This window comes from Topomyia yanbarensis, chromosome 1 (genome assembly GCF_030247195.1).
Source record: "Topomyia yanbarensis strain Yona2022 chromosome 1, ASM3024719v1, whole genome shotgun sequence".
NCBI lineage: Eukaryota > Metazoa > Arthropoda > Insecta > Diptera > Culicidae > Topomyia > Topomyia yanbarensis.
In genome coordinates this window covers 203,102,981-203,125,744 of record NC_080670.1, presented here as the reverse complement: position 1 = coordinate 203,125,744, position 22,764 = coordinate 203,102,981, and the positions used below count along the sequence as shown (strand labels likewise).

The 22,764-nt window shown below is 42.8% G+C and overlaps 1 protein-coding gene across 2 annotated transcripts in view; it reads right to left on the bottom strand.

Moving 5' to 3' along the window:
• Positions 1 to 22,764, bottom strand: part of LOC131688556 (microtubule-associated protein futsch-like) — a 185,291-nt gene that overhangs the window by 12,858 nt on the left and 149,669 nt on the right. The window contains exons 6-9 of one of the 2 annotated variants that reach the window (XM_058972888.1): positions 5,901 to 6,029; positions 5,760 to 5,835; positions 5,180 to 5,311; positions 16 to 84 (exon numbers count right to left, since the gene is read on the bottom strand). In XM_058972888.1, the coding sequence (XP_058828871.1) occupies positions 16 to 84; positions 5,180 to 5,311; positions 5,760 to 5,835; positions 5,901 to 6,029 (406 nt within the window). Of the gene's footprint in view, positions 1 to 15; positions 85 to 671; positions 5,312 to 5,759; positions 5,836 to 5,900; positions 6,030 to 22,764 lie in introns of both variants that reach the window. The other variant, XM_058972878.1, reaches the window with a different exon arrangement.

Here is a 22,764-nt window from a genome sequence, read left to right as displayed (position 1 = left end):
AATCTAAATATTTACCTGTAGTTCGTGTGGTGACCACGCCGCCATCTTGGGACTGGACTTTCGAGGTTGAGGTGGTGGTAACTTCTGAAACGGGAAAGAAAAGTCGTGAAATAACTCACGCTTATTAGTGAAATGGCCACATTGTACAGCTACGGTAAAGGAGAAAAGATAATCTATTTTGTAGATGGGGGAAGTGAGGATAGGATTTTTTTTCGGGGGTAGGTTAGTACAACTAACAAGGATACAAGCTACACAATCTCACATTTGGGGTTACCATGGAGCTACTACATCTTAACACAATATCAACAGCGATAAAAATATGTAAATGATTTTAATTTTTTTTTCTATGAGCTAGCGAGCGGAATTTCGATACACGCACACGGAACCAATTCGGCGAAAGCTGATCAACGGGGTATGAGACATGGTTAGGAATGATCCTGTCAATGTATGACGTGAGCGGACACATACAACTCGGAACAAAATACAACGGCAACATCTGGGACATGGTTTTGAAAACTGTCAAAAATCAAATCATTTCAAGGCGATTAGCGTTGGTTTTTTTTTTGTTTTCTAAACATGAGCTGCATATTTTGGCATGCTAACAGGAAGGAGCACATAAAGCCAGTTCAAAAAAACGCCAAACAACACTGAAAAAATGCGATCAGACTCACGGAGTTCTACTACTTGTATGGTAGCCGTATTGCCACTTTGATTTTACTATTTTTAGTTTCGGAGAACTTCTCCGCATCTTCGTTCGGTGGTTGTTATTGAGGTTGCACATTCAGAGATGCTTGCACGACCAGGTTGCGGCAAATAGTACAGGTAGTATTAGCAGCATGAAGTTCTTTGATGTGTCCGATTTATTTGATTTATTCACTGCCGCCAACCCCGTTTAAGAGTCTGATTTGTAGAGGGGCCTCGTCCAGGGCCCGTGAGTTTTTTTTTTTTTGGGTTTTAGTGACAGTCAAATTCGTACACAAAAAAGTTCATGTCCCCGAATAAAAATTTAAAAAAAAAGATGAATTCGTTTTCAAACACGAGTACACGAGTAAGCATAAACATTTAGAGATGCTTTTCACAGAGAAGAGAATGCAGCTAACTTTGTTCTAGTCAACAGTTTTTTCATGCGGAGTCTTGTTTTGCGAATGTGTTTCTGCGCGTTATCTTCTTCATTACATAATGTTTCACTGGTTCACCGCTTAATGTCACTATCATGTCAAAAAAAAAAACACAGCCTACTAGATGCTATTCACACTGAAATCCTTACGCGCTAGATGACCACAGATTACATCCGGACGCCAGTCGTCGTCGTCGTTAACAGATACAAAATGGAATGTTTTTTCGACTCCCGGGGGTCTCGGTTATGAGACCCCCCTCAATGGAAGTCTACTTCGAGTACCAAGTTTCGGTTTACAAAATTCATTCCCTGCTCGGGCTAAAAATTACACGGCAAACGATTGACTCATCAGCTCTTCAAATGCATCATCTACGTTGTCCTCGTCCAGCAGGCTCAGATTGTTCAAGGGGATATGGGGCATCGTTCGGCTACGAACCAATCCGGCACCTAGTGCTGGTTGATAGTATTGTTGTTGTTGCGGTTGATGCAGCGGAGTTCGCTGTTGAACGGACGGCGACGAATACATCGACTGCTGATAACTTCCCATATGCTGCTGGACGGGTTGCGAAATCATGATGTTATACTGAGCCGGATTGTAACTGTTTCCCATGGCATACGACACAGGGCGGACGGTGTTCTGTGACATTCCGCTTTTATCGCGTAGGAAGTTACTGGTAGATGAAGTCTTCGCTAACGGATTAAAAGATGGTTTCTGTCCCGAGAAATAGGCTTCCATTGTTCGTTGCTTGTCGGATATGGTTCCATTCGATTGAGTTTTGTAGGCTCCCTCGTAGACTGGAGGAACAGCAAGCGTATGGCTAGATTTGGTCCGTGCTAAACCGTTCGACGTCGGTTGAGAGTGCATGTGTGCCCAGGAATCCGTTCGGGTCAGCGGAGCTGGCCGGGGAGGTTCGTATCTCTGAACATTATTGTAAATGGCGTGCGAAGGAACATTGAACTGATGAGGTTTGTTTACTACCGGAGTCTGTGGGGTTACTTCAAGCTTCGGCACAGCTTGCTGCGATCGTTGTTGATAGCTGCTGGGTGCAGTCGTTTGACGTCCGGGGGGTGTTGGACTCTTCTGTTGAATTTTCTTCAACGAATTGTGCAGATTCTGGGCAATCAATGAACCGCGATCGGGTGAGTTATCGCCAACGTGGGAAGGTTTGTTGTTGGAATAGCTAGCCTGTTGGCTCATCGGAGCTCGCATAACCTTCGAAGTTACGCGCATCTCCTGGGAATCCAGCGAATCCAGATCGTCAGCGTCCTCGTTGTTCGGAGATATTGAAGTGGAGCTGTGCTGATCGTTTACACTTAGATAGCTGATCTGCTGGGGTTGCTTCTGCGAACTCATTTGGACCGGAGGTTGCTGCTGCATCAGCGACGGACTATAAATTGAATTGGTGTTGGTTAGAATCAGCGGTTGATTATCCGGATTCGTCAACGAATCACTGCGGGTCAGCGTAAAGGTGGAAACCGATTCCGGTAGGGTATAATCTGTGAAAGTATAGGTAAAACCTTCGGGTTTGGAGTGCGGGCCGACATCTGGAAGAGATGGTCTCCTTTCCGGTTGACGTTCAGGCAGTTGGAAGCCCATGGGTTTCTCATTATACTTCAACGACCCTTGATAGGTTAATTGGGGTAACGATGGCGGAACTGCTCCCTTATTCAACCCGAACTGATTCGCCGTAAATTTGCTATTAGCTATACTGGCCACTCTACTAGTGCTCTCCACACCCGACCTCTTACCAATCCAAGGAGCGGCGGGCGTGGGAGACTCTCCACGCTCCGGTTTCGCTTGGTAATTCAGGACGTGATGCGTCGGAGTTCGTTCGATTTTCGGCGGAGGAACGAAGGGCGTTTCGTGGTACCCGGCGGCTGCAAGGGATTTGACGAGCCCCAACTGAACCTGCATCGGTTCCGGTTTGATCTCGGGTGTTTCCTTAAATCCGGAAGCGACTATTTGTTTCACAATGCCACAGGAAACGTTAGCCGGGATTGGTTTCACGATTTCCGGTTCGTGGTGCGATGGCTTAAAGTCTAAGTTCATCGGAGCGGGCTTCCTAGCGATCGGTTTGAAGGCGGATGTTGGGGCGTGTGTGAATTGGTTGGAGGGAGAGGCGCTGCTCGTTGAGACTGGTGGTTTGGAAGCAGGATAGCAGCTACTACCAGTTGGTTGGGAGTTCGATCGAGCAGGTGTTTTAGTCTTGCTGAGACTTGATTGGTAAACCGGACCGATCGGTTTGGAAGGCAATTTCTGTTGAGCTGCCGTCTTCGGAGAGCCGTAGTTTTGGACACATGCCGAGTGTTTTGGAGGCTTCATCTTTACCTCATCGAAGGACGCACTTTCAGCCTTCTTCCAAAAGTTCATTGCTGAATTCTTAGGAGCTGAATTCTTCACAGGAGAAGCCACCTTACTAAGCTTATCAGCGTTTTCAAAATTATGCTTCAAATTATCAAACTTGCTAGTCCAATTGTTGCCCCCAACGTGCTCCTTCACCGGATTGGTCCACATCTGTCTTCCGGATTGATTCTGTTTCTGAAGGAAAGCCATAAACTTCTTGTCGTTCTCGGTTTTTGGCTTAAAGTCCGGTACCTCAGCCGTCGGCTTGACAGCGAGTGATGTTTTAGCCTTAACCTCCCGTGGACGATTGACGACAGCTCGCTTATCTTCATCGCTATCATCATCACTATCCATTCCATTATTTGGCAATTTCTTCGGAATATCTATCGTATTCGCACGCTTCATCCGAAGCTTCTTACTAGTATACTTATTCATTGGTTTAGCTGTTTCATTTCCGACCGCGTGACCATCGCGGGTTTGCTGAGACCCCACCGATCTATGGACTCCGCTGTGGCTAGCCGGTTTCACTTCACGATTCACCATCTTCTGGACGGTGTTAACAACCGCCGATCCTTTGTTGGTATTCTTCTGAAGCACCACCTGTTCGGCGGTTTTACGAGGTTCATCCTCCTCGGAACTGGATCCATCGTTGAAGGAGTACTTCTTCACCAGAGCCCGCTGAGCAGCCGTTTGAACGGGTTTTTTGAAGGGGTCGCTTCGATTAGTTAAAGGCTTCACATCGATCGGTTTGTGCTGGACGACAACCGGTTCTACATCATCCATCGACGACTGGTCGAAGCTTTGCGATTGACGGAACAGCTTCTGCTTGGCTTTACGATCATTAAGTTTAACGACGGGCTTCAGGTCCTGCATCTCTTTTGGAACGAATTGACTGGGGCGTTTCATGGCGAAAACCGGTCCAGGAACTACCGTTTCAGCCGGGAGACCTGTTCCGAATGATTGTTGCTTCTGAAGGGAGTACGGTGCTTGTGGAGATTTTTCTGGCGTTTTAGACTTCTCCGGAGTTGCCGAAGTAGAATGTGAAGACAGATCTCCGATGCGTCCAATCTCTTCGATAAATCGACGGGCATCTGCCAACTCCTCTCGGCTAACTCCAACCGTATGCCGATTATTCCGGTTTCTTCTTTTTGCGAACCGTCCACTTCCTCGACGAGCTTGATTAATATTGTTCGAATCTTCCGTCCCGTTCAGTTCCTCCGCGGGAGAAACCTGCTCCGGAAGTTTGTCCGGCTGAAGCAAACCGGCCTGAAGCCGACACACAAGCGTCAACAGAGCATTCCGCTTATTCATCTCTAAATTAATATCCTTCCCATCTCTAAGCGAAAGTTGCAAACGTTCAAGGGCAGCTGTAACTTCGTGCATAATATTATCACCACCATTATCCTCGTGCCGACTACCATTACTAACACTACTACCATCACCACTAATACCGCCACCACCAACACCACCACCAGCGGTGGCGATGGTTGCGGAAACAGCACTACCACCGACACCAATACCACGATACATCTCAATATTGTCATGCAATCCGGCCGCCAGAAGCCGTAGGTCTTCGCCCGATTCTGTGCCGGAGTCTTCCACCGGTGGGATGGCTAGTGAGACGGCCGTAGACCCGAGGGCACCGCTGGTGCCACCGCCGCCACCACCTTTATTGTGCAACAAAATACCCTGCAGCAGGGGTAGCAGGAGTGACTCACCCTGAATGCCACCACTACCGTTGCTGTTGGAGTCACTGGCGGTCTGTTTCCGTTGCTGCTGTTGTTGTTGTTGTAACTGTTGACGTTCTCGCTGAAGGTCGGCTGTTACGCTGGCCACGATGTCGACACAGGCTGGAAGAGAATCGGATGGATTGGTCGGGGGTACAAGAGTAATTATAGCGGATTGGTGGTTCCGAGATGCCAAGCCCCGACGACGCTGGTGGGTTGCGACTTGTTTCCGTCGGTTCGAACGCGATGCCGCGAGGCACAGTTTGTATCGAGGGAGTGAGCGTGTCGGTTTGTTCTTTGGGGTGGGCGTAAGGCGCTTGGTTCGGGGCTTGGTAGGTGGTCTCATTTGGACTCTTTGAGGTTTGTGTGTGTGTGTGTGTGTGGGTTTTGTTTTTTGGTGAAGTGTACTGAGCTATTGGCGCTTTTGAAGGAAGTATATTTTGTTTAACAAAGAGCAAGATAAAAGTAACGTGAAACGCAGGCCTTTCGAACGAAAATCTTTGGAGTGCGTTTAGTGAGTTTGTTTTTTTTTTTTTGGGCGTTTGAAGGGTCTAGAAGTAAGTGGCGGTACCTTCTTTCTCGGCCATGATTTGTCGGAGGCGTGCACGGATCTTACGACGTTCCTCGTAGTTTGTGGAAGAATCCAGCTGGAAGAAAATTTGCGGAGGTTGTTCTTGACTATTAACGGAATGTATGAAGATGTTATACTTACCAACTGTTTGAGTACAGCTTCGTCCCAGATTTGATCTAGATTGTCGATACTCGGCTTGGACGCGCTATTCGAGGAGGTTGAAGACGAAGCGTTGGACTTCACAGTACGGGTTGAAGTTACTTTGGAGACCTGTTGATATAAAGAAAAAGCATTCAATTCTGATTCGATCGACAAAAATTAATGGCAACGAGAACAAACTTCTAATGTGAAACGGGGAATTTGTCAAACTGGCCGTATCAAACCACGGCTGCAAACTGTGAAACGCAGCGACTCTAAAGAATGCATCGAATTCTCTGCAGCAGAAGTTATTTCTGTTTTCCGCGGCTTAACGGATGGACGGGGAGGGAACCAAAGTGAAATTTGTCTTCTGATCACGACATCCGACGTAAAAGAAGGTAGAAATCTATTTTAAAAATGTTCACATGGGTCGATTTTCGTCTCCTCTTCCTTCACCGTCCACTAGGTGAGTAATTCTTTCTTTCGCAATGTGACATAAAATGCGTTTTCAGTTGTCCCATCTCACATCTCAGCTGATCTCTCTCATACTCTCATCGCGAACCAACATAAAAACATTCAACCGAAATTGTTTTTTCTTCACTGCTCAAGGTCGTTACAAACGTAATATTTACCGGCTGCCATTTTCGTCAAGAGCGACTTTAGCTAATGGATGTTGACTTTTCCGGCAAGTTAGCGGAAAATTTGCACTCCAAAAAAAAAACAAACTCTGACCTTCACAGGGTACATTTACTTCGATACCAGCGAGGTTAGAAACTGTCACAGAATGAGCTATCCGATAACAACCGGGCCGATGACTTTTCAAATTAAGAATATCAACGCCTGCTTCGCATCGTTCCCTTTATTTTTTAACTACATCAATTTACGACGTTTTAATCTGTACGAATTACTCATCGACCAAACTGCTGCGCGTTTCAGTCACAAAGAAGAACTATTTTAAGATCTGCGGATGGCTAAAATAAGACGAAACAACATCAGAACATTAACCAACCCGTCATCCCGAGCCGATCCGCGAGCAGACATCACGGAAGGCAATGGATTATGTTTGCGCTGTAAAATGGGAAATGGGCGCGTTCTACGTTTTTGTTTACGTTTTTTTTGTTGTTCTCCACAATGATCTTAGTACGCCGTTTTTAAGGGAAATGGCGATGGCCTTGTTTTGGTTCTGTGCCAATCTGAGTCGTCCGCGCCACAAACAAAGCTGCTCGTTGACTTGCTGGTGTTTGGTCCCACTTTCGACAGAATTAAAAAAAAGGAAACGCAATTCGTAATGAGTGAAATTAATTACCTCGGACAGATCTGTCCTTTTAAGGAATAGTTAGGTTGAGCAAAACATTTCACATAAGGGTTTACCATGGCGTATTTTGAAATTTTATTCGATACGCGGTAACAATTAACATATCGTAAAAGTTCTTTGTAGAAATTATTGCGCCATCCATAAACGGGTCATTGTTTGACAATGGTTTCAGCCACGTGGCTTAGATTCTTTGACAATTAACAATTTAAAGAATTTTTCTATAACTGACTAATCTTCTTTGGGGAGAATCGGTGCACAATTATGCTTTTCTTGGCGATTATACTGGTGGTTTGGACCACCTTACGTCCAGTACATACAATTATTTTGTCGTGTAAGCCTCGTCCATATTCGATTCGTTGCTAATAAGACGTCTTCAATTTGATTTTCCTAGTACGTTTGGCATTCTCAAGTTTTGTGTTTTAACCTTGTTGGCAACTAATTGAACATAAGTGTGACTTATGCATCAACATAATCTTATCGACAAGTCGTAAGGTGTCGGTTTTGTACCAAGTGATCTGATAATGTTTCTGTGTCACCAAACCATTTCGTATCTAGCTGTTTGAACGTAATGGAGCTTCTGCTGCAGGACTATACATCGAAACCGACATACTGGAAAGACAGTATTTGGAACTCTGACCAGGCTAGATTATTTGTTATTACGATGATTTCAATTAATTTGTTTCTTTTCGAGCCTGTTTCAGACATTACATCAACGTTTGTCTGCTACTCGTCAAAACCATTCCGAAAATACTCATGTTGGTTGAGTTGTAGAGAATCTCGCGAAACCGGAAGCCGCCATTTGGGATTTGAAAATGGCGCCAAAAATCAATTTTCATAGAAAACCTTGCGGGGAAGATTTATTTATTTCTGGCATCTACTCTTCAAGACCATTCCGAAAATACCCATATTAAGTTATAGCGAATTTAGCAAAACCGGAAGTCGCCATCTTTGATTTCAAAATGGCGTTAAAAATCAATTTCTGGCACCTACTCTTCAAGACCATTCCGTAAATACCCATATTTTTGGGGTGCGGGCCATAAGGAATCTTCTAGACCCGTCTCTTCCATCTTTTCGAAAAGTCTTTTGCATTCAAATAGACTTAGAATATTTTTGCAAAAACCGCGTTAATTGGAAAATCCGCGTAAAAAAAACCTCGTAAAAAACCGCGCAAAAAAACCGCGTGAAAAAAAACCTGGGTGTACGGTGTAACCCGTCTGCGCGCGTAACAATGTAGCACTGGGTGGAAATTAACCTATTATGGACTACTGTGTCCGTAGACTGTATTGTTTTGCATCATATAATGCTCACTGCTGTTCCTTATGATCGTGCATATTTTTCGTAAAGAAACAAAATATTGTGAACGATTGTGTAGGTGTAGTTTTTATGCATTGTTTGTGAATTAATGTAAGTTAATTTGAGATGACGTGAAAAGCAATTGAAGAGAGCGAGTAAAGGCGCTATAACCTAGGCTCATTAGCCAGGAAAAGGGCTAAATACTTCTGTCCCATCCCATCCCAGGAGCCTAGGACCACAGGAGTGACATAAACCCTCTTAGCCAAGTCACTCCCAACGATTTATCAAATCCCCCATCAAATTGAAACGGTCGGTACGGTTGTCCACGTTTCTTCCTAATTCAAGGTTTGAAATGGTTCGTTGATTAAGTTCTTCATTAAATGAATAATTTAATTGCCGTATAATTTTGAATCATCTTCCCTTTGTACGCTGCACAGTTGGTCTGGCCGCTTTAGTGTCTGTGTCACATACCATATGTACCACAAACATTAATATTAACAGTAAAAAATGTAGGCGAACGTCTGCAATTTTCCAGGATCCCTACATGTATTGGCTGTGTATGTGTGGTCTAGACTAGACTAGACTAGATGACGTGAAAAGCAAATGAAATTTTTCTCGTGACATTTTTTGACAAACAAAATTGGCACAGGTTCACGTGAGTGCCGACCGTGATTAAGTGATTGTTTTCGTGTGATAAAGGAGTTTTCGCATCCTAGACTAGGCGTAAAAAATTCAGTGGTACCAATCCCGATCTCGCATGGAAGGACTTTCTTCCCTGCGAACAACCAAAGAAACAAAAAAAAAGAGTGAAAGGCGACTCCCTTTAGAAAGAAGACAGCGGTGTCTTCGAGGATTCTTTGCGGTGAACATAAGTGCATAGCGGATCAGCAACAGTGTGGAGTTTTGTGCAGAGAATAAAACTTGTTTACGGTAAAATTAGTGTATTTTTGTTTTTCCTTTTTTGTTCGTTTTTTTTTTTTTTTTATTCATTTCGTTTATTTGATAGGCACAAATGCGTTAGCTTGGCGGTGCCAAATACTTATGTTTTTACATTTTGGATATCTTAAAACTAGGAGGTTACAATGTTGAAATATTTTTTTTACAAAGGAAAAAAAAAAGTTTACAGCTATCTTAAGACTAGAAATAAGATTCAATATACAAGAGAGGGCCAAAAGATTTTTTTATGAAAAAATTTAAAACAAGGGATTCACTTTGATATACAAGAGGGGGAGTAATAGTATTTTACGAAATATTTTACGGTTATCTTAAAACTAACAATATAGTTTAGTACACAAAAGGGGGAACAAATATTTATGAGAAACTTCACAGAAATCTTAAAACTAGGGATTCAATTCTATTTTTTTTTTTTTTTTTTTTTTTTTTTTTTTTTTGTTCGTTAACGAAAGCCCAAAGATTCTTGGTGGTAGCACCAGTGCCGCCCTGTCATCTAGGGTCTGCCGGGCAGGTGTAACATAAAGACAAAAGAGTGGCAAACTCCTACCTACAAAAACCGACACAGATAACTTTATCAATAGATAAGATTCCATTTAATACATTTCCAGTGTGTTTTTCCACGGCTGTAATTTAAAAATTGGTGACATTTTAGAACATCACTAAGCATACGTTTTGGTGGGATAAAATTGACTTTTGTACCTAGCTATCTAAAATACGTTTTGAGCAAAATTTGATCAAATTGAGCATGGCGCAATCTTTTTAATCGTTCATTTAATGAACCCGAACACCCTTTATGTTGTAAATATGTGCGCGTAGAATGATGCCTGTATTTAATTTTAACAGTGGCCAAAATTTTATACAGCTATCGAATTCGCTTAGAAATAGTTAATTTGGCAGGCTGTCTGTACATGTGAATTGAAAAGCAACATTTTAGTTGTAACCGAGTTAAAGAGTGATTTTACGTAAACGCGTATATGGAAAAACGTTTGCTGTCTGTCCTAAAGCAGCACGATTGCTCCTTACTGTTTTAGCCGCATTTGCTGTTTTTGTCGCTACTTTTTGGACCGACTAAAAATATTTTGATCATTTTGGGATTCTGCAGTGTTGCAACCCATTATAGAAAACTGGAGTCCAGTGGAAGAGATCGCAGGATACAGAATCGGATGACAAGAGTTAAACGAAAGGAAATTCTGATTCGATCAACTACAAGCTTAGCGGAATATATTTGCTGTTTTATTGCTATACAAATTGAACTTCAAAAAGAAAAAAATCGATCTTTTACATTTTTTTTGACACTTTTTCTAGTTGGACTAAATTTTGATCGTAGCACTCTTTAGATGAGCTCAACTAATAGTAAAAACTCTTAATCAGGAAACAACCATCAGAAACACATTTGAAGAACATTATTCTTTGAACGAACTGCCAGGAATAAGCAGAAAACTCGAATCTTTCAACCCGAAACTGGGCCAGACAGGGGTATTTCAAATTGGGAAAATAAATCAAATAAAACCACAAATAAAGTACGGAACAAAAGCGAAAATTTCGCCAAAAAGTGCTGATATGGCAAGCAATATGTTCCAGCGGTTTGAAGTATACCATTTTTTTACTGCCGGAACTACAACTGCGGAAATCTATCGATCTGAGTGAAATTGCTGTTTTTATATGATAAGCGTAGTATTCGTGGTGTCCGGCGGGCTAAAATCTTTTTGCACTATTTCAGCCAAGAATAGCCCCATTGGGAACCTGCTCCCATGTCGTAAGAGGCGACTAACAGCATGCTAGGTGAACCTAGTTATTGCTCCGTACCGAAGACTTAACCTGAACGGACCTTAAGGTTTTGCATCATAGCCTTTATCTATTCTGTATTGAGTGAATCACTGACATATAGTCAGCTTTTCTGATTTGCTATTCCCGATTGTGTACCAATGTTTTAGGTTTCTTCTGGCGGTTGTACAATAGCCGTAAAGGATGAAGTCGAATTCTACACTAAGTAACAGCATATATGAATATATCGACTCTTTCACGCCAAGGTATAACTGTCAAAGCTTTGGTTTGAAAACTGTATTTATAAATTTATTTAATTTGGCCTAAGATGAAGCTGTAAAATTACACAAAAAGTTTTTTGTGAGGCAAGCGAACTGTAGATGTGTCAAAATTGGTAATGCTTGGGGCTGTTTAACAGCACGCATCTCCTGCGAGATAGTGGGATTGACGCCGATTAACTACGGATAAAGACTAACGATTTGGATGTTGAACGGCCGATCTTTCAATTTTCTTTATCGTACTCACGTGATTTCCGGAGAATTTACATGAGCGCGTGATTGGTAAATTGGTAATTGTTCGGGTTAGGGATCACGGGTCGGTACTTCAACATCAGCATCATCAACGTGCATAGTCCTGACCTTGGAAGTGCCGATGATGGCAAAGAATAATTCTACGTATAGCTGGTGGGTGAAAACGACCGCTGCCCAACCCACGACCTCAAGATCATCAGTGGGGATTTCAATGCTTAGGTTGGCCAGGAAGAAGAGCACGCGGAAGAGGACGAGCTCGACGAAGTCCCTCTCGAAGATTGTTGAAACACTGTGAAAACAACTATCAATAGCGTAGCGGCGAACGTTTTAGTTTATGTAGAACGAAGCCGACAAAACGAGTGGTTCTAAGAGGTATGTCAGCAGTTGTTGAAAAAAAAGAACGCAGCGCGGATACTACTGCTGCAACAAGTTCCCCTTCAGAGCCTACAACGATACAGACTGAAGCGCAATTCTGCCGGGACCAAAAGCGTCGGAGGAGGAGGAAATATTGTGCCGCGAGAGGAAAGGTTCGATGAACATCTAAATGAAGTGCAGGAAGAGGAATAAGATGGCGAAGAAAGTGCTGTCGGCGAGGCAGCAAGTAACAGAGATGTACCACCTCTGATGATAGGTGAGGTCAAGAATACCATCAATCAGTTGAAACAACAAATCGGTTGAAAGGGTTGTTATCAGACCTGAACTTATCATAATGGGCCCGGACAAGTTGGCCAATTACTTGCATCAGGTGATAGTAAGAATTTGGGATACCGAACAGCTGCTGGAGGAATGAAAGCATAGGGTTATCTGCAAACTCTACAAGAAATGTGACAGGCTAGATTGTGAAAACTGTCGTGCGACTACCGTCGTTAATGTCGCCTATAAAGTATTATCTCCAACCATCTTTCAGCGACTTAGACCATCAGCAAAAAGATTCGTGGGAAGTTATCAGATCGGCTTCATCGAAGGACTGTCTGCAACTGACCAAATTTTCACTTTGCAGCAAATCCTCCAAAAGAAGATCCACGAAGATATGCATCTTCTATTCATCGAATTCGGAGCCTCGAATGGTTTAGCTACCCAAAAAGATCTATGCAAGAACTAGGATGAGAACACCTTTTCTGGACAGCTTACCCGACTAATCCAGGTGACGATGGAAGGAATCCAGTACCGCGTTGTTCCACATTGCTCTTGAAGGAGTTATGAAACGAGTGGTGTTCGAAATGAGGGGGACGATTTTACACAGATCCAGTCAATTTATCTGCTTTACCGATGACAGCATTACAACATACTAAAGCGCGAAACTGTTCATATTCAGTTGAAAAATACGTCCAAACCGAATTGCATATTCAGGCCCGTGCGCAGAAAATTGTCAAGGGGAGGGTTTTAATTTTTTCACATCTCAGAAAAGAAAGGCATAGAAACCCTCAAACTTTGAAGATTTTTGCTGAGGCCTCAAAGGCCAAGTCTTGTGTACCAATCGATTCCGCTCAACACACTGAGTAAATATCTATCCAAATCTGTCGTTCAGAGAGCCAAGGACCGGGAGGAACTACATACGTACAAAGTACAAAAGGCTCTTAATCATAACGAATGCTGACGAAGTCTCATTGTCTCATCATGCATGATGAGACTTTCGTCAAAGGTGACTTCCGACAGCTTCCAAGGCTACTGTTTTTCACCGCCTAGCACAAGTTTAATCTTCTGGAGGAAGTAAGGAAGCAGAAACTTTCAAATTTTGCCGATAAATACATGATTTGGCAAGCTATCTTCTCATGTGGCAAACGGAGTGCACCGTTCGTGACTACAGGCACACACTATTTTTCAAGAGTCAGCAGTATTACAATTTCATGTCACATGAAAAAACCTAACGGAGTTTCACCAATCAGCCCTCGTGTAGAGTCGCCGAAAAGCGTTAGCTAGTCGCCGTTCTCCCAGTGGAGGATTAGTTCTTCTCTTCAGTTCAGCGCCAACGGAGAACGAAACAGGACGAACGAGGGTTCTCCCTGAAGTTGAACACCCAGCCAGCAGTAGCAGTACAAGATCGACGCGGAGGAGTGGGCAGCGGGGGGAATTTGGTAGAATAATCACGGTGGACGTTTGGATTTGTTTGTTTACTTTTTCTGTTTCTTATGAATACGAAAATTTTTGTGCGCAAGCGCCTTGGCCGCCCTGTCAATAAGGGTCTGTCGGGCGGGTAAAATTTAGAACCCAAGTAGTGGCAAACCATACTGTCGTTTTTATACACATCGCAAAAACTAGAAGCGGCAGGGTCATTACAGACCGGTTTAAAATATTACAGGCTAATCTTTTGTCTTCTGTTGGCAGGAGTCGAGCTTAGGCAGCATAACTGGAACTGCGAATTGCTCAAGTCTACCAACATGTCTCCTGGTAAAGACAGACTTGTCCCTCTTTACCGCGAGAACTTCCTTAAGAAATACTCATAAAAACAATGATAACGTTGGCATTAAACCAAGAGGCAAAGTGCTCAGATTTCCCACGCAATTCGTTAAGCAACAATGTTCAATGGTTTGTAATTACTGCCGGCTCCATCCCGGAGGGAAGAAGTCTGTCAGCGTGGCGCACTTTGTGTCTGTCGGATACACCAGAGCGCCCATATACAAGATACTGCCGCTCCTTTGAAGAAAGATGAGAGCATTGAGCGCAAATTCGGCTCCGGCCGACTTACGGTTTTGCGTGACCGGACGGTGCAGCAAGCACTGATATTTGGTCAACATGGACATCGTCATTAGAAAACAGAAATCGAGACCAACCGTGCCAGAAGCGCAAACGGTCAACCAAAAGCAGCGGCTAAAGGTCCAGGATGTCTTTCATGTAAGGCGCAACGTGGTTGTGATCATGGAAAACGAGACATACCTGGCGCTCGATGGCAATAACTGACAGGAGACCCGCAGGAAAGAGGTGAGCTGCAGTACAGTACATTTCCCACACAAAGTTCCCAAAGAAGGTCTTCTTGTAGCTGACAGTTCGTGAGAAGCGTATGTCAAAGTCCAGCTTCTTTCCTTGCCAACTTGCGGTCAACTGCGGTCTTCATTAAGAAATACCACTTGAAGAGTGACGTCGTAGTTTAGCCAGATCCAGGTTCTTCATGTTGCACGAAGCAAGAATATGGAGCGTTTGAAGGTCCCAGTCGTCCCCCAGGAACGCCAACACTACCAACGCGCCCTAATTGAAATGTTTTTTGTGCGCATCTTAAGTGGAGGATCAATTTGAACAATTGTGTCCCGAATACAAGAAACTGATCAATAAGGTGACCAGAGAGTTGAACAATAAGTCAACATATTTCCTTTCGACAGCTATGGCCAAAGTCCCAGCCAACTGCCGTAAGGCTGCCCGACAGGGGGTGGAGCCATTTTTGTGAAATCACGAATTAATACAGGAATCAATGAAAGCTTGTTTTGTTTCGATATCTTTTATCGTCCTTTCCGCATCTATCCGAAAATCGTCTCTTTTTTGATGAAGGCGTTATCAAATTTCACCACTTTTGATTTTGACGCAAGTACCAATTAATTTTTAACATTTATGTTTAAAATACGTCAAATGGTTTGCAGTCAAATCGACGCTAACTATGATCAAATAAACAAATCCAGTATTAGGTTTTTTACTTGCACAGTTAACCTCACTTTTCTTGACAGTTCGCTTGTACTGTTTACATGGACTTAGAAAAATTTGTGGACGACTAGATTCGCTCGAAGAAAATCGTAAAGAATTTAAGTCCATGTACACAGTACAAGCGAACTGTCAAAAATGAACCCTCAGTTCATTTGTGACGTCAGCGTAAAGTATTCAATAGTCGTTTTTCCCCGAGAATCACCTGTGTACAACATGTACGATTCCAGTTCGTTTCAATGGCGAGTGTTAAATTTACCTACTTCTCAACAAAGGCATCCAGCGAGATGCACTTCTACACGCGGGGAGTGCCATTTTCCGATTCAGTTCGATGAACATTCGATTCGAGTGCTGCACTGCGCTGGCTCGTGCGAGCAATGTATTTACATCACCGGATTCACTTCGTTGCCCCATCCGCATCCTATAGGTACCTACCTACCTATCCGCATCTCCTTTAATGTTTTAATTTTCGCATGATCGCTTGCCAAATGTTTGTTTATATCCGATGATGTCGACTTTTCGTATCAGCTGTTGTTCATCACCGATTTTATAGGGCAGTACACCACCGGCAAACCCCATTTTTTCCGAGAATCAGAGGTGTCGCGTGGTAGTTCATCACCCCGCCGATCAATAACCTTAACAAAATGGTGCGCAATTCACAGATCAACATACGCAACAGTCTTTTTCCATTTTTTAAATTAAAATTGCAATTGGGTCATTAAATAGACAATGAAAATATTCTTTCATTTTATACATTGATTTTTAATTGATTTTCTTCCAAATCTGGTCCTTATATGACACAATTGGTTTTATTCGACAATTGTTTCTATCACCTTTAACAGAATCTTTGACAGTTAATCCAACAAAAGGTTATTACATTTAGAATTTTAAGCTGACCCTAATGAGCTCGATTTTCACTAGGTAGCGCCTAATTTAACATCAAAATAAGAATGATGCATAACTAGAGAATTTATTCTAAGCTTCACGTCCCCTTATCTGTGGCTCTACTTCGCGAAAATCAAGCACACCAAATCGGGATCGTAGGGTCGGTGTATTATTAGTTGATTTTTTATTCTTAAGAAAATCATTCATCGACTAGCAGAGAAGCAGGAACGGGACTGTACGAAGACGAGCAACGCCGTCTGGGTCTTCGAAACCGACGTAAATCACGAGGCTCTCTTCTTCATCCTCCTTTTATCAACCACATCGCGTTGGTGTCGCGTCGGTCAATTTAGAGTGGGAAATTTTTCGATTTCATAATCTCTCACCTATGTATGTTTGTGGCATCATGGCATGTGTCGTTCGAATTTTCTTCGCCTCAAGTCAGCTTCGTCGAACAGAATGCGCTGCTGTGTCATTTGAGTCGGTTCGCAGAGTAAGGTAAATTTTTTTTCGGACACACGGTGCGACGCAACATTCTGTTCGGGCTGTCGGCCAAAAACCTCTGCCTGATGATGCTGATGTGTGCTCCTCCTAGGTAGGTGGCTAGGTATAAGAAAAATTTGTGCCGACATTTCAAAGAGACAGAACACATTTGAATTTCAGAAGCGCGTGTGATGATGACCCGTTTGTTTTTTGGATGAATGTCAAGTTTTCCAGGATTTATGGCAGGGTGCGTCCGTCATGGGGATGCCGACAGGGACGACTGATCTTGGCGAAGGTCGTTTGTGTAAGTCGCGTGCGAATTTCCGTTACTGTGGTGTCCACGTTTTACGCCTTTCTTATGCTGTCTATGATCGCAAGTCAGTCTCATAAAGCTAGGGAACCCCATAGAAAAAGGGACAAATAGGCGATCATATTACAGTAAAATAAGAAGTTATCCATTTCGTTACGATTGGTGCGTATATGATCTATACGTAATTAGCATGAATAATTTTGATAATTAATCTACTAGAAGAAATTTTTTCATAAAAATCGGGTGTATTTATGAGTACCATCGTTTTGTTTTTGGAACACAATTAATAAATTGCAATATGGTTCTAGGATTGCCACCTCTGGTGATTTTCCACCGGAAATCGTCCAGAATTCCCTTTCAAAGTGAATTTTGACAGCATGCTTATTGGCCCTTTTCAACAAACACGCGAGATATATACTTTCTAATCCAAGCAGGCTTGCTGAGTTTTATATGTCTGACAGGTCGGTTGCAGAGAAAGATTTTCACGTGTTGAACAACACAGCTGGAGAAAATTCTGAAGAGGACGTAAGTAAATGAGAGATTCTCTTTGGGGTCTTTATCTTCTGTTCATTACTCGGTCGTTTGAACATTTACTACTCAACTCTTTGCATAGTATTCTAGTAAAAACCATCGGCTGTCGATATGTATTGGAAAATTAGTGCACAGTATTATAGTGACGTACGAAGAGAAAGTAAATAAAGAGAGGCTCTCAATGATACTTACGTTCTATTCCAAATTTTCTCCAGACACGATGAAAACTCTGATGTTCTGGTAAGTGTGAAAATGATACAATTATTTAATTATTGTACAATCTTCTGGATCCGTCATATAATGAGGAAAACGCTGAGGCTGTGAACATTGATTGTGAGGACAAAATTAATCAGTTGGTTTTTTTCGCTTCCAGCCGAAACTTTACGATGTTATGTCCAACCATGGCATCCGTCATGCCAACAATAACACCATCAAAGAGAGAAGCTCCAGTGAACAAACGGTCCAGTACGTTTCTAATCAAATGATTGCAGTAGCACGAATCGAGATATAGGATATGCGCCAGCAAGCTACATTGCTTGCTCTGGATTTGCTGCCAAAACACTAAATCACTCCTAATGATCATATCGTCACCGTCACCGATGCTATGCGTGATTGGACAACAGGTAGGAACTAACCTATGAGTATCTATTGTTTTTGGACAATTCGCCTTCCGGAAAGGACTCGGGTCAGCAATCTACGTGGGACCCCTCGGGGAACTGATCTTAGACGTGGCGAAAGCCTACACTAGAGTGTGGCGCGAAGGAATTCTACGAGAGCTACACCGATGAAAAATCTCGGAGCCTGCAGTCAAAATTACCTAAAGGACCGACGATTCCAGATATACATAGGCAGTGAACTCTCCGACGAATTCTGAAAGACCGACGGAGTCCCAGTAATACTATTCCTAGTTAGGATGGACTCAATATTCCACGCGGACGACACCAACCTAATCGCCTTGGTAAAAACGATTCCCCGTGCCCGGATCTCCCTTACAAGCCGCGTCAATGCAGTCGGACGATGGGCTCTAGCAAACGGCTTCAAGATCGCTGCTTCTAAATGAGCTACCACTCATTTCTGTGGATCCTTCCATCCCGTCAACGCCAGGCCGGTCTCGCACAACGGTGTTCAGGCACCCTTCCGGAAAGAGCCGAAACTGCTCTATATCACACTAGACAGAAAAGCGACTTTCGTCCCACACTACCGTCAAGTAAAGAGGGATTGCGAGAGCCGAAAGTGGCTGGTGCGAACGATCTGCTCTCGCCACCCCAAAAACAACAGAAAAACCGCAATCAACGTAAGCCACGTCTTAATCCACAGCAGGATATATTACGGGATCGAATTGGTCTATCCTATTCCCCACAGTAATTTAGACGGACTGGTCGAGGTCCTCGTCCCGCTATATCACGGAGCCGTCCGACTAGCCTCCAACCTGCTACCAAGGACACCTGCCGAATCCGCCTGCGTCGATACGGGAGTCCTTCCCTGCCGCAGGGGCAGTCGCTGAAACATTCAGGAGAATCGTCGGATTCTTGAAAAAACATCGGTAGGCGAGTGTTTCGCTCTGTCCATAGCCACGGACCTATATAAAAAATTCGCAAGCAGCCCTCTACCGTCCATCGCCCGCCTACACCGGGTGATCGCGCCTGGAACGACACAAGCCACAACATCGACTACAGCCTATCCCTGATCGTCAGCGGAATCCAATCAGAACAACTTCAATAACTTAAAATCTACGGATAATTCTTATAACTATTAGTGCTCAAATGAAAGATAGTTGTCCCAGGTAGCCTTATTTGTTTTTATGTGAATTTCGATAGTAGCCGCGAGGTGAATGTGCTCAGAAAAAGATATTGCACGGTCCGCGGAATCATCCGTTCCATTTGGTCATCTTAAACTTAACGCATTTCAAAAACCCGCGTGTAGATGTTTTCGTGCAGAATCAAAATATATTGACACGATTGGCACGCAAGGATAAGCAAAACAAAAGGCCACAATGTGCTGTACACCACGATGCTAAGCTAAGTTGTTAACTAAGAAATATCCAGTTTGGCAGGCTGTCTGTAGCTGTGGCATTAAATGCGATCTGGGGCTCCTAACACCTCTATAATACAGATATAACTATATACACGTCAACTCTGCCCCACGCATTGCATAACGTTTTCGGTTCGATTGAAACTGTTGGTTTCAGTGTCTCCGTATAACCGGTACAGTTGGAAAGACAGATGGCAAAAACTGATCAAAAGGGATTTAAGTGCATCTGCTCACATCTCTAACTGCTGTCAGTTTGACTGTAAAAGTAAATTTCACATGAGATTTCGACATTCAGATGCTTTTTAGTTGGCTAATGGTCCAACTAGCCGAGATTCACCTACAAAGCGATTCAATTAAACAGTGCTCAATTAACGAATAACAACTGTAATTGCAGTGAAACAAAAATGATTTTGTTGATCTAGTAGAGACAATAAAGTTTGTTTCATATGTATAGGTAAACATATTGACTATTGTAAGGAAAGGCTTAATTTCACAAATTTGACAAGTACTGGTCCTTTTGTCAACGGTTTGGGCTTTGAAAATTTGATTCCACTAAAGTTGGCATGGTGTTAAATGTCAGTTTCCAAGAAGCTGAAATGAAAAACTATGCCTACTGATAGAGACTGCTAGTAAACGAACGATATTGGTCTAGAGTGCTATTGATTTAGATAAATATTAGAGAAAATTATCAATGAATTTTGAACATGTTTCGGCAATTTTCAGTAGACAAATGGGAAATAATATTTAGACATGCAGGGTGTTCAGTTCATCATTATTCTACTGAGTCCTGGTACTAAGTTAGTGTCGGATTCTGATGAGGGGATCTCGAAACGTATCTCCATAACTAGTTTTGAAAGTGGGGCTTTACAAGATGGAACTACACGAGATCACCTACTTGGCAGACCCTTGGTGACAGGGCGGCAAAAACGCCGCTTTCATACCCAAAAGAAAACTAATATACCATCCGGCCACCGAGAAGAGATACACAGTGACGAACCACGGCATAGAACAGACGATATCGATTCGTCATTAAGAGGTTAGCTAAACGTAAAGGAGTGTTTTCGCTATCCCAACTAAACATTAAGGAATCGAATCGCCGCCCGTTCTCACTGTGGAGGATCAGTCGAATGAACCTAGCTCTTCTCCACAGTTAATCGTCAAGGGGCAGGGCAGCGAAAGGAGCCTCGGTGAAGTACACTTCGGTGACTTCTAGGATCTCTCGCGGGGAGTGAGTAGATCCTGCGATAATTCACCAACAAAGCAGCGCAGCTCACCTCCCTAGCAAATAGCAGAGAACTGCCACCCGAGTCGCCTACTACATAGCGGAAGAACTTGGATGGTGTAGTCCCGGCCGGTTGGAAGAAGCCTAGTTCTTTCTGTCATCACCAGCTGCCACGGATTAGCAGTGTCGGCAAACAGCAAACAATAAGGGGGATGGCAATAAACCGAAATTAAAGTATTTATTTATTTGTTTTGTTCCTAGGTCGCCCTGTCAATAAGGGTCTGTCGGGCAGGTAAAGACTAGAACCCTAATAGTGGTTAACCCCTACTTACAAATGGGACAGACAATTGCCAAGGTGAACAAAACAGATCGTACAAGGGTTCCTCGGAGAAATTCAATTTTGGACAAAGGTGAAATAATATTTAGACATGCAGGGTTTATTAGGTTATTATTTTACTTAGTCCTGGTACGAAATTAGTGTCTGATTCCGATGAGAGGCTCTCGAAACGTATCTCCATAACTTCAATGTACCTATGGGATCCGTTTACGGAGAGTAGATGATCCGGTGATATTTCGTAGCCTAGGGAAGTTTCAGCAAAGGTGTCGTACACACCGAAATTTTCTGAACTTTTCTGATTTAGGTGTTAGGGTCCTCAAGCACAAATTGGTTCATCCATTTTTTTTTCTTTTAGAAAGTAAAGTATTACAAGACAGTTGGTTTCCAAGTCATACTATAAGAGTTCGTTTCTTTTTCGTTAGCAAACCAACGCTGCTGTGCTTCGTTTCCCGAGATGTCACTCGGAACTAGCCTGTTGTTTATGCGTTTACATAAGTTAAGCGAACTGTTTGAAAGTAGCGTCTATCTGACCCCAAGTTGATATCAGTTACTGACGAGATGAATTCGAAGCACGGAACTCCAGCTTTTCCTGATCACTTTCCTAGCGAATAATTATTGCCGCCATCGGAACAACTAACGACAGAGCCAGGAAAACGTAGCAGTTGTTGTGCTAGGCGGTCGAATTAAACAGGCCGCCTTTCCACCACCATCACCAGTAGCGGAGCGGCGAATTGAAATCCGGTCACAGCAGTGAAGAGTTAGAGTAAACACGGCAAATACAGTGATATTTTACGTTTCGACTTCACGGTAAAATTTAGCTCGGTAGGTTTGTTTTCTTCTGGGTAAGAAAATTCGAAATTTTTAGCAGCCGCGTTTTCGCCGCCCTGTCACCAAGGGTCTACCAGGTAGGTGACTATAGGCCTCGATTAGCGACTAAAACCTTACTTTCAAAATGGCAAACAAACCAATAAATTAGTTATGGAGATGCGTTTCGAGTTCCTTTCATCAGAATCTTATAATAGTTTAGTACCATGATTAAGTAAAATAATGATGAACTGAACACCCTGCATGTCTCCATATTATTACAACTTTGTCCAAAACTTGTAATTTGTTCAAGTGGTTCTGGTTGGAGATTTAAATTAAGCTGAAAAATACTGCTGGTATCCCAAAAATCGATAACAATACGCGACAGAGAAGAGATGTCTTCTGTAGAATTTATGCAAATGTTCTCCTCTAAAAATTTTCGAAGACACTCAAAAGGAATTCAATGAAGATCCGTCCGTAAATCTTTGAAATCGTGACGACCATCTTAGATGCTTATGAAACTTTACACATTCCACCGGCATGGAAAAGGAAACATTTTCCATAATCAGTAAGACGGCGTAGACATTTCTACGTGCATAAATTTCAAACAAAAATTTGGTCGATTACTATATTTTATTCGGCAAAATTTTCTGAGAACGAGTTACTAGGAATGAATATTTCTGTACGAAAAAAATATACACAGAAAAAAATCTGTCATTTTTCACAAAAACAAAAATTTGTGTAAACATTTAAATTGCAAAAAACCCATTTTTATTTTGTCAAC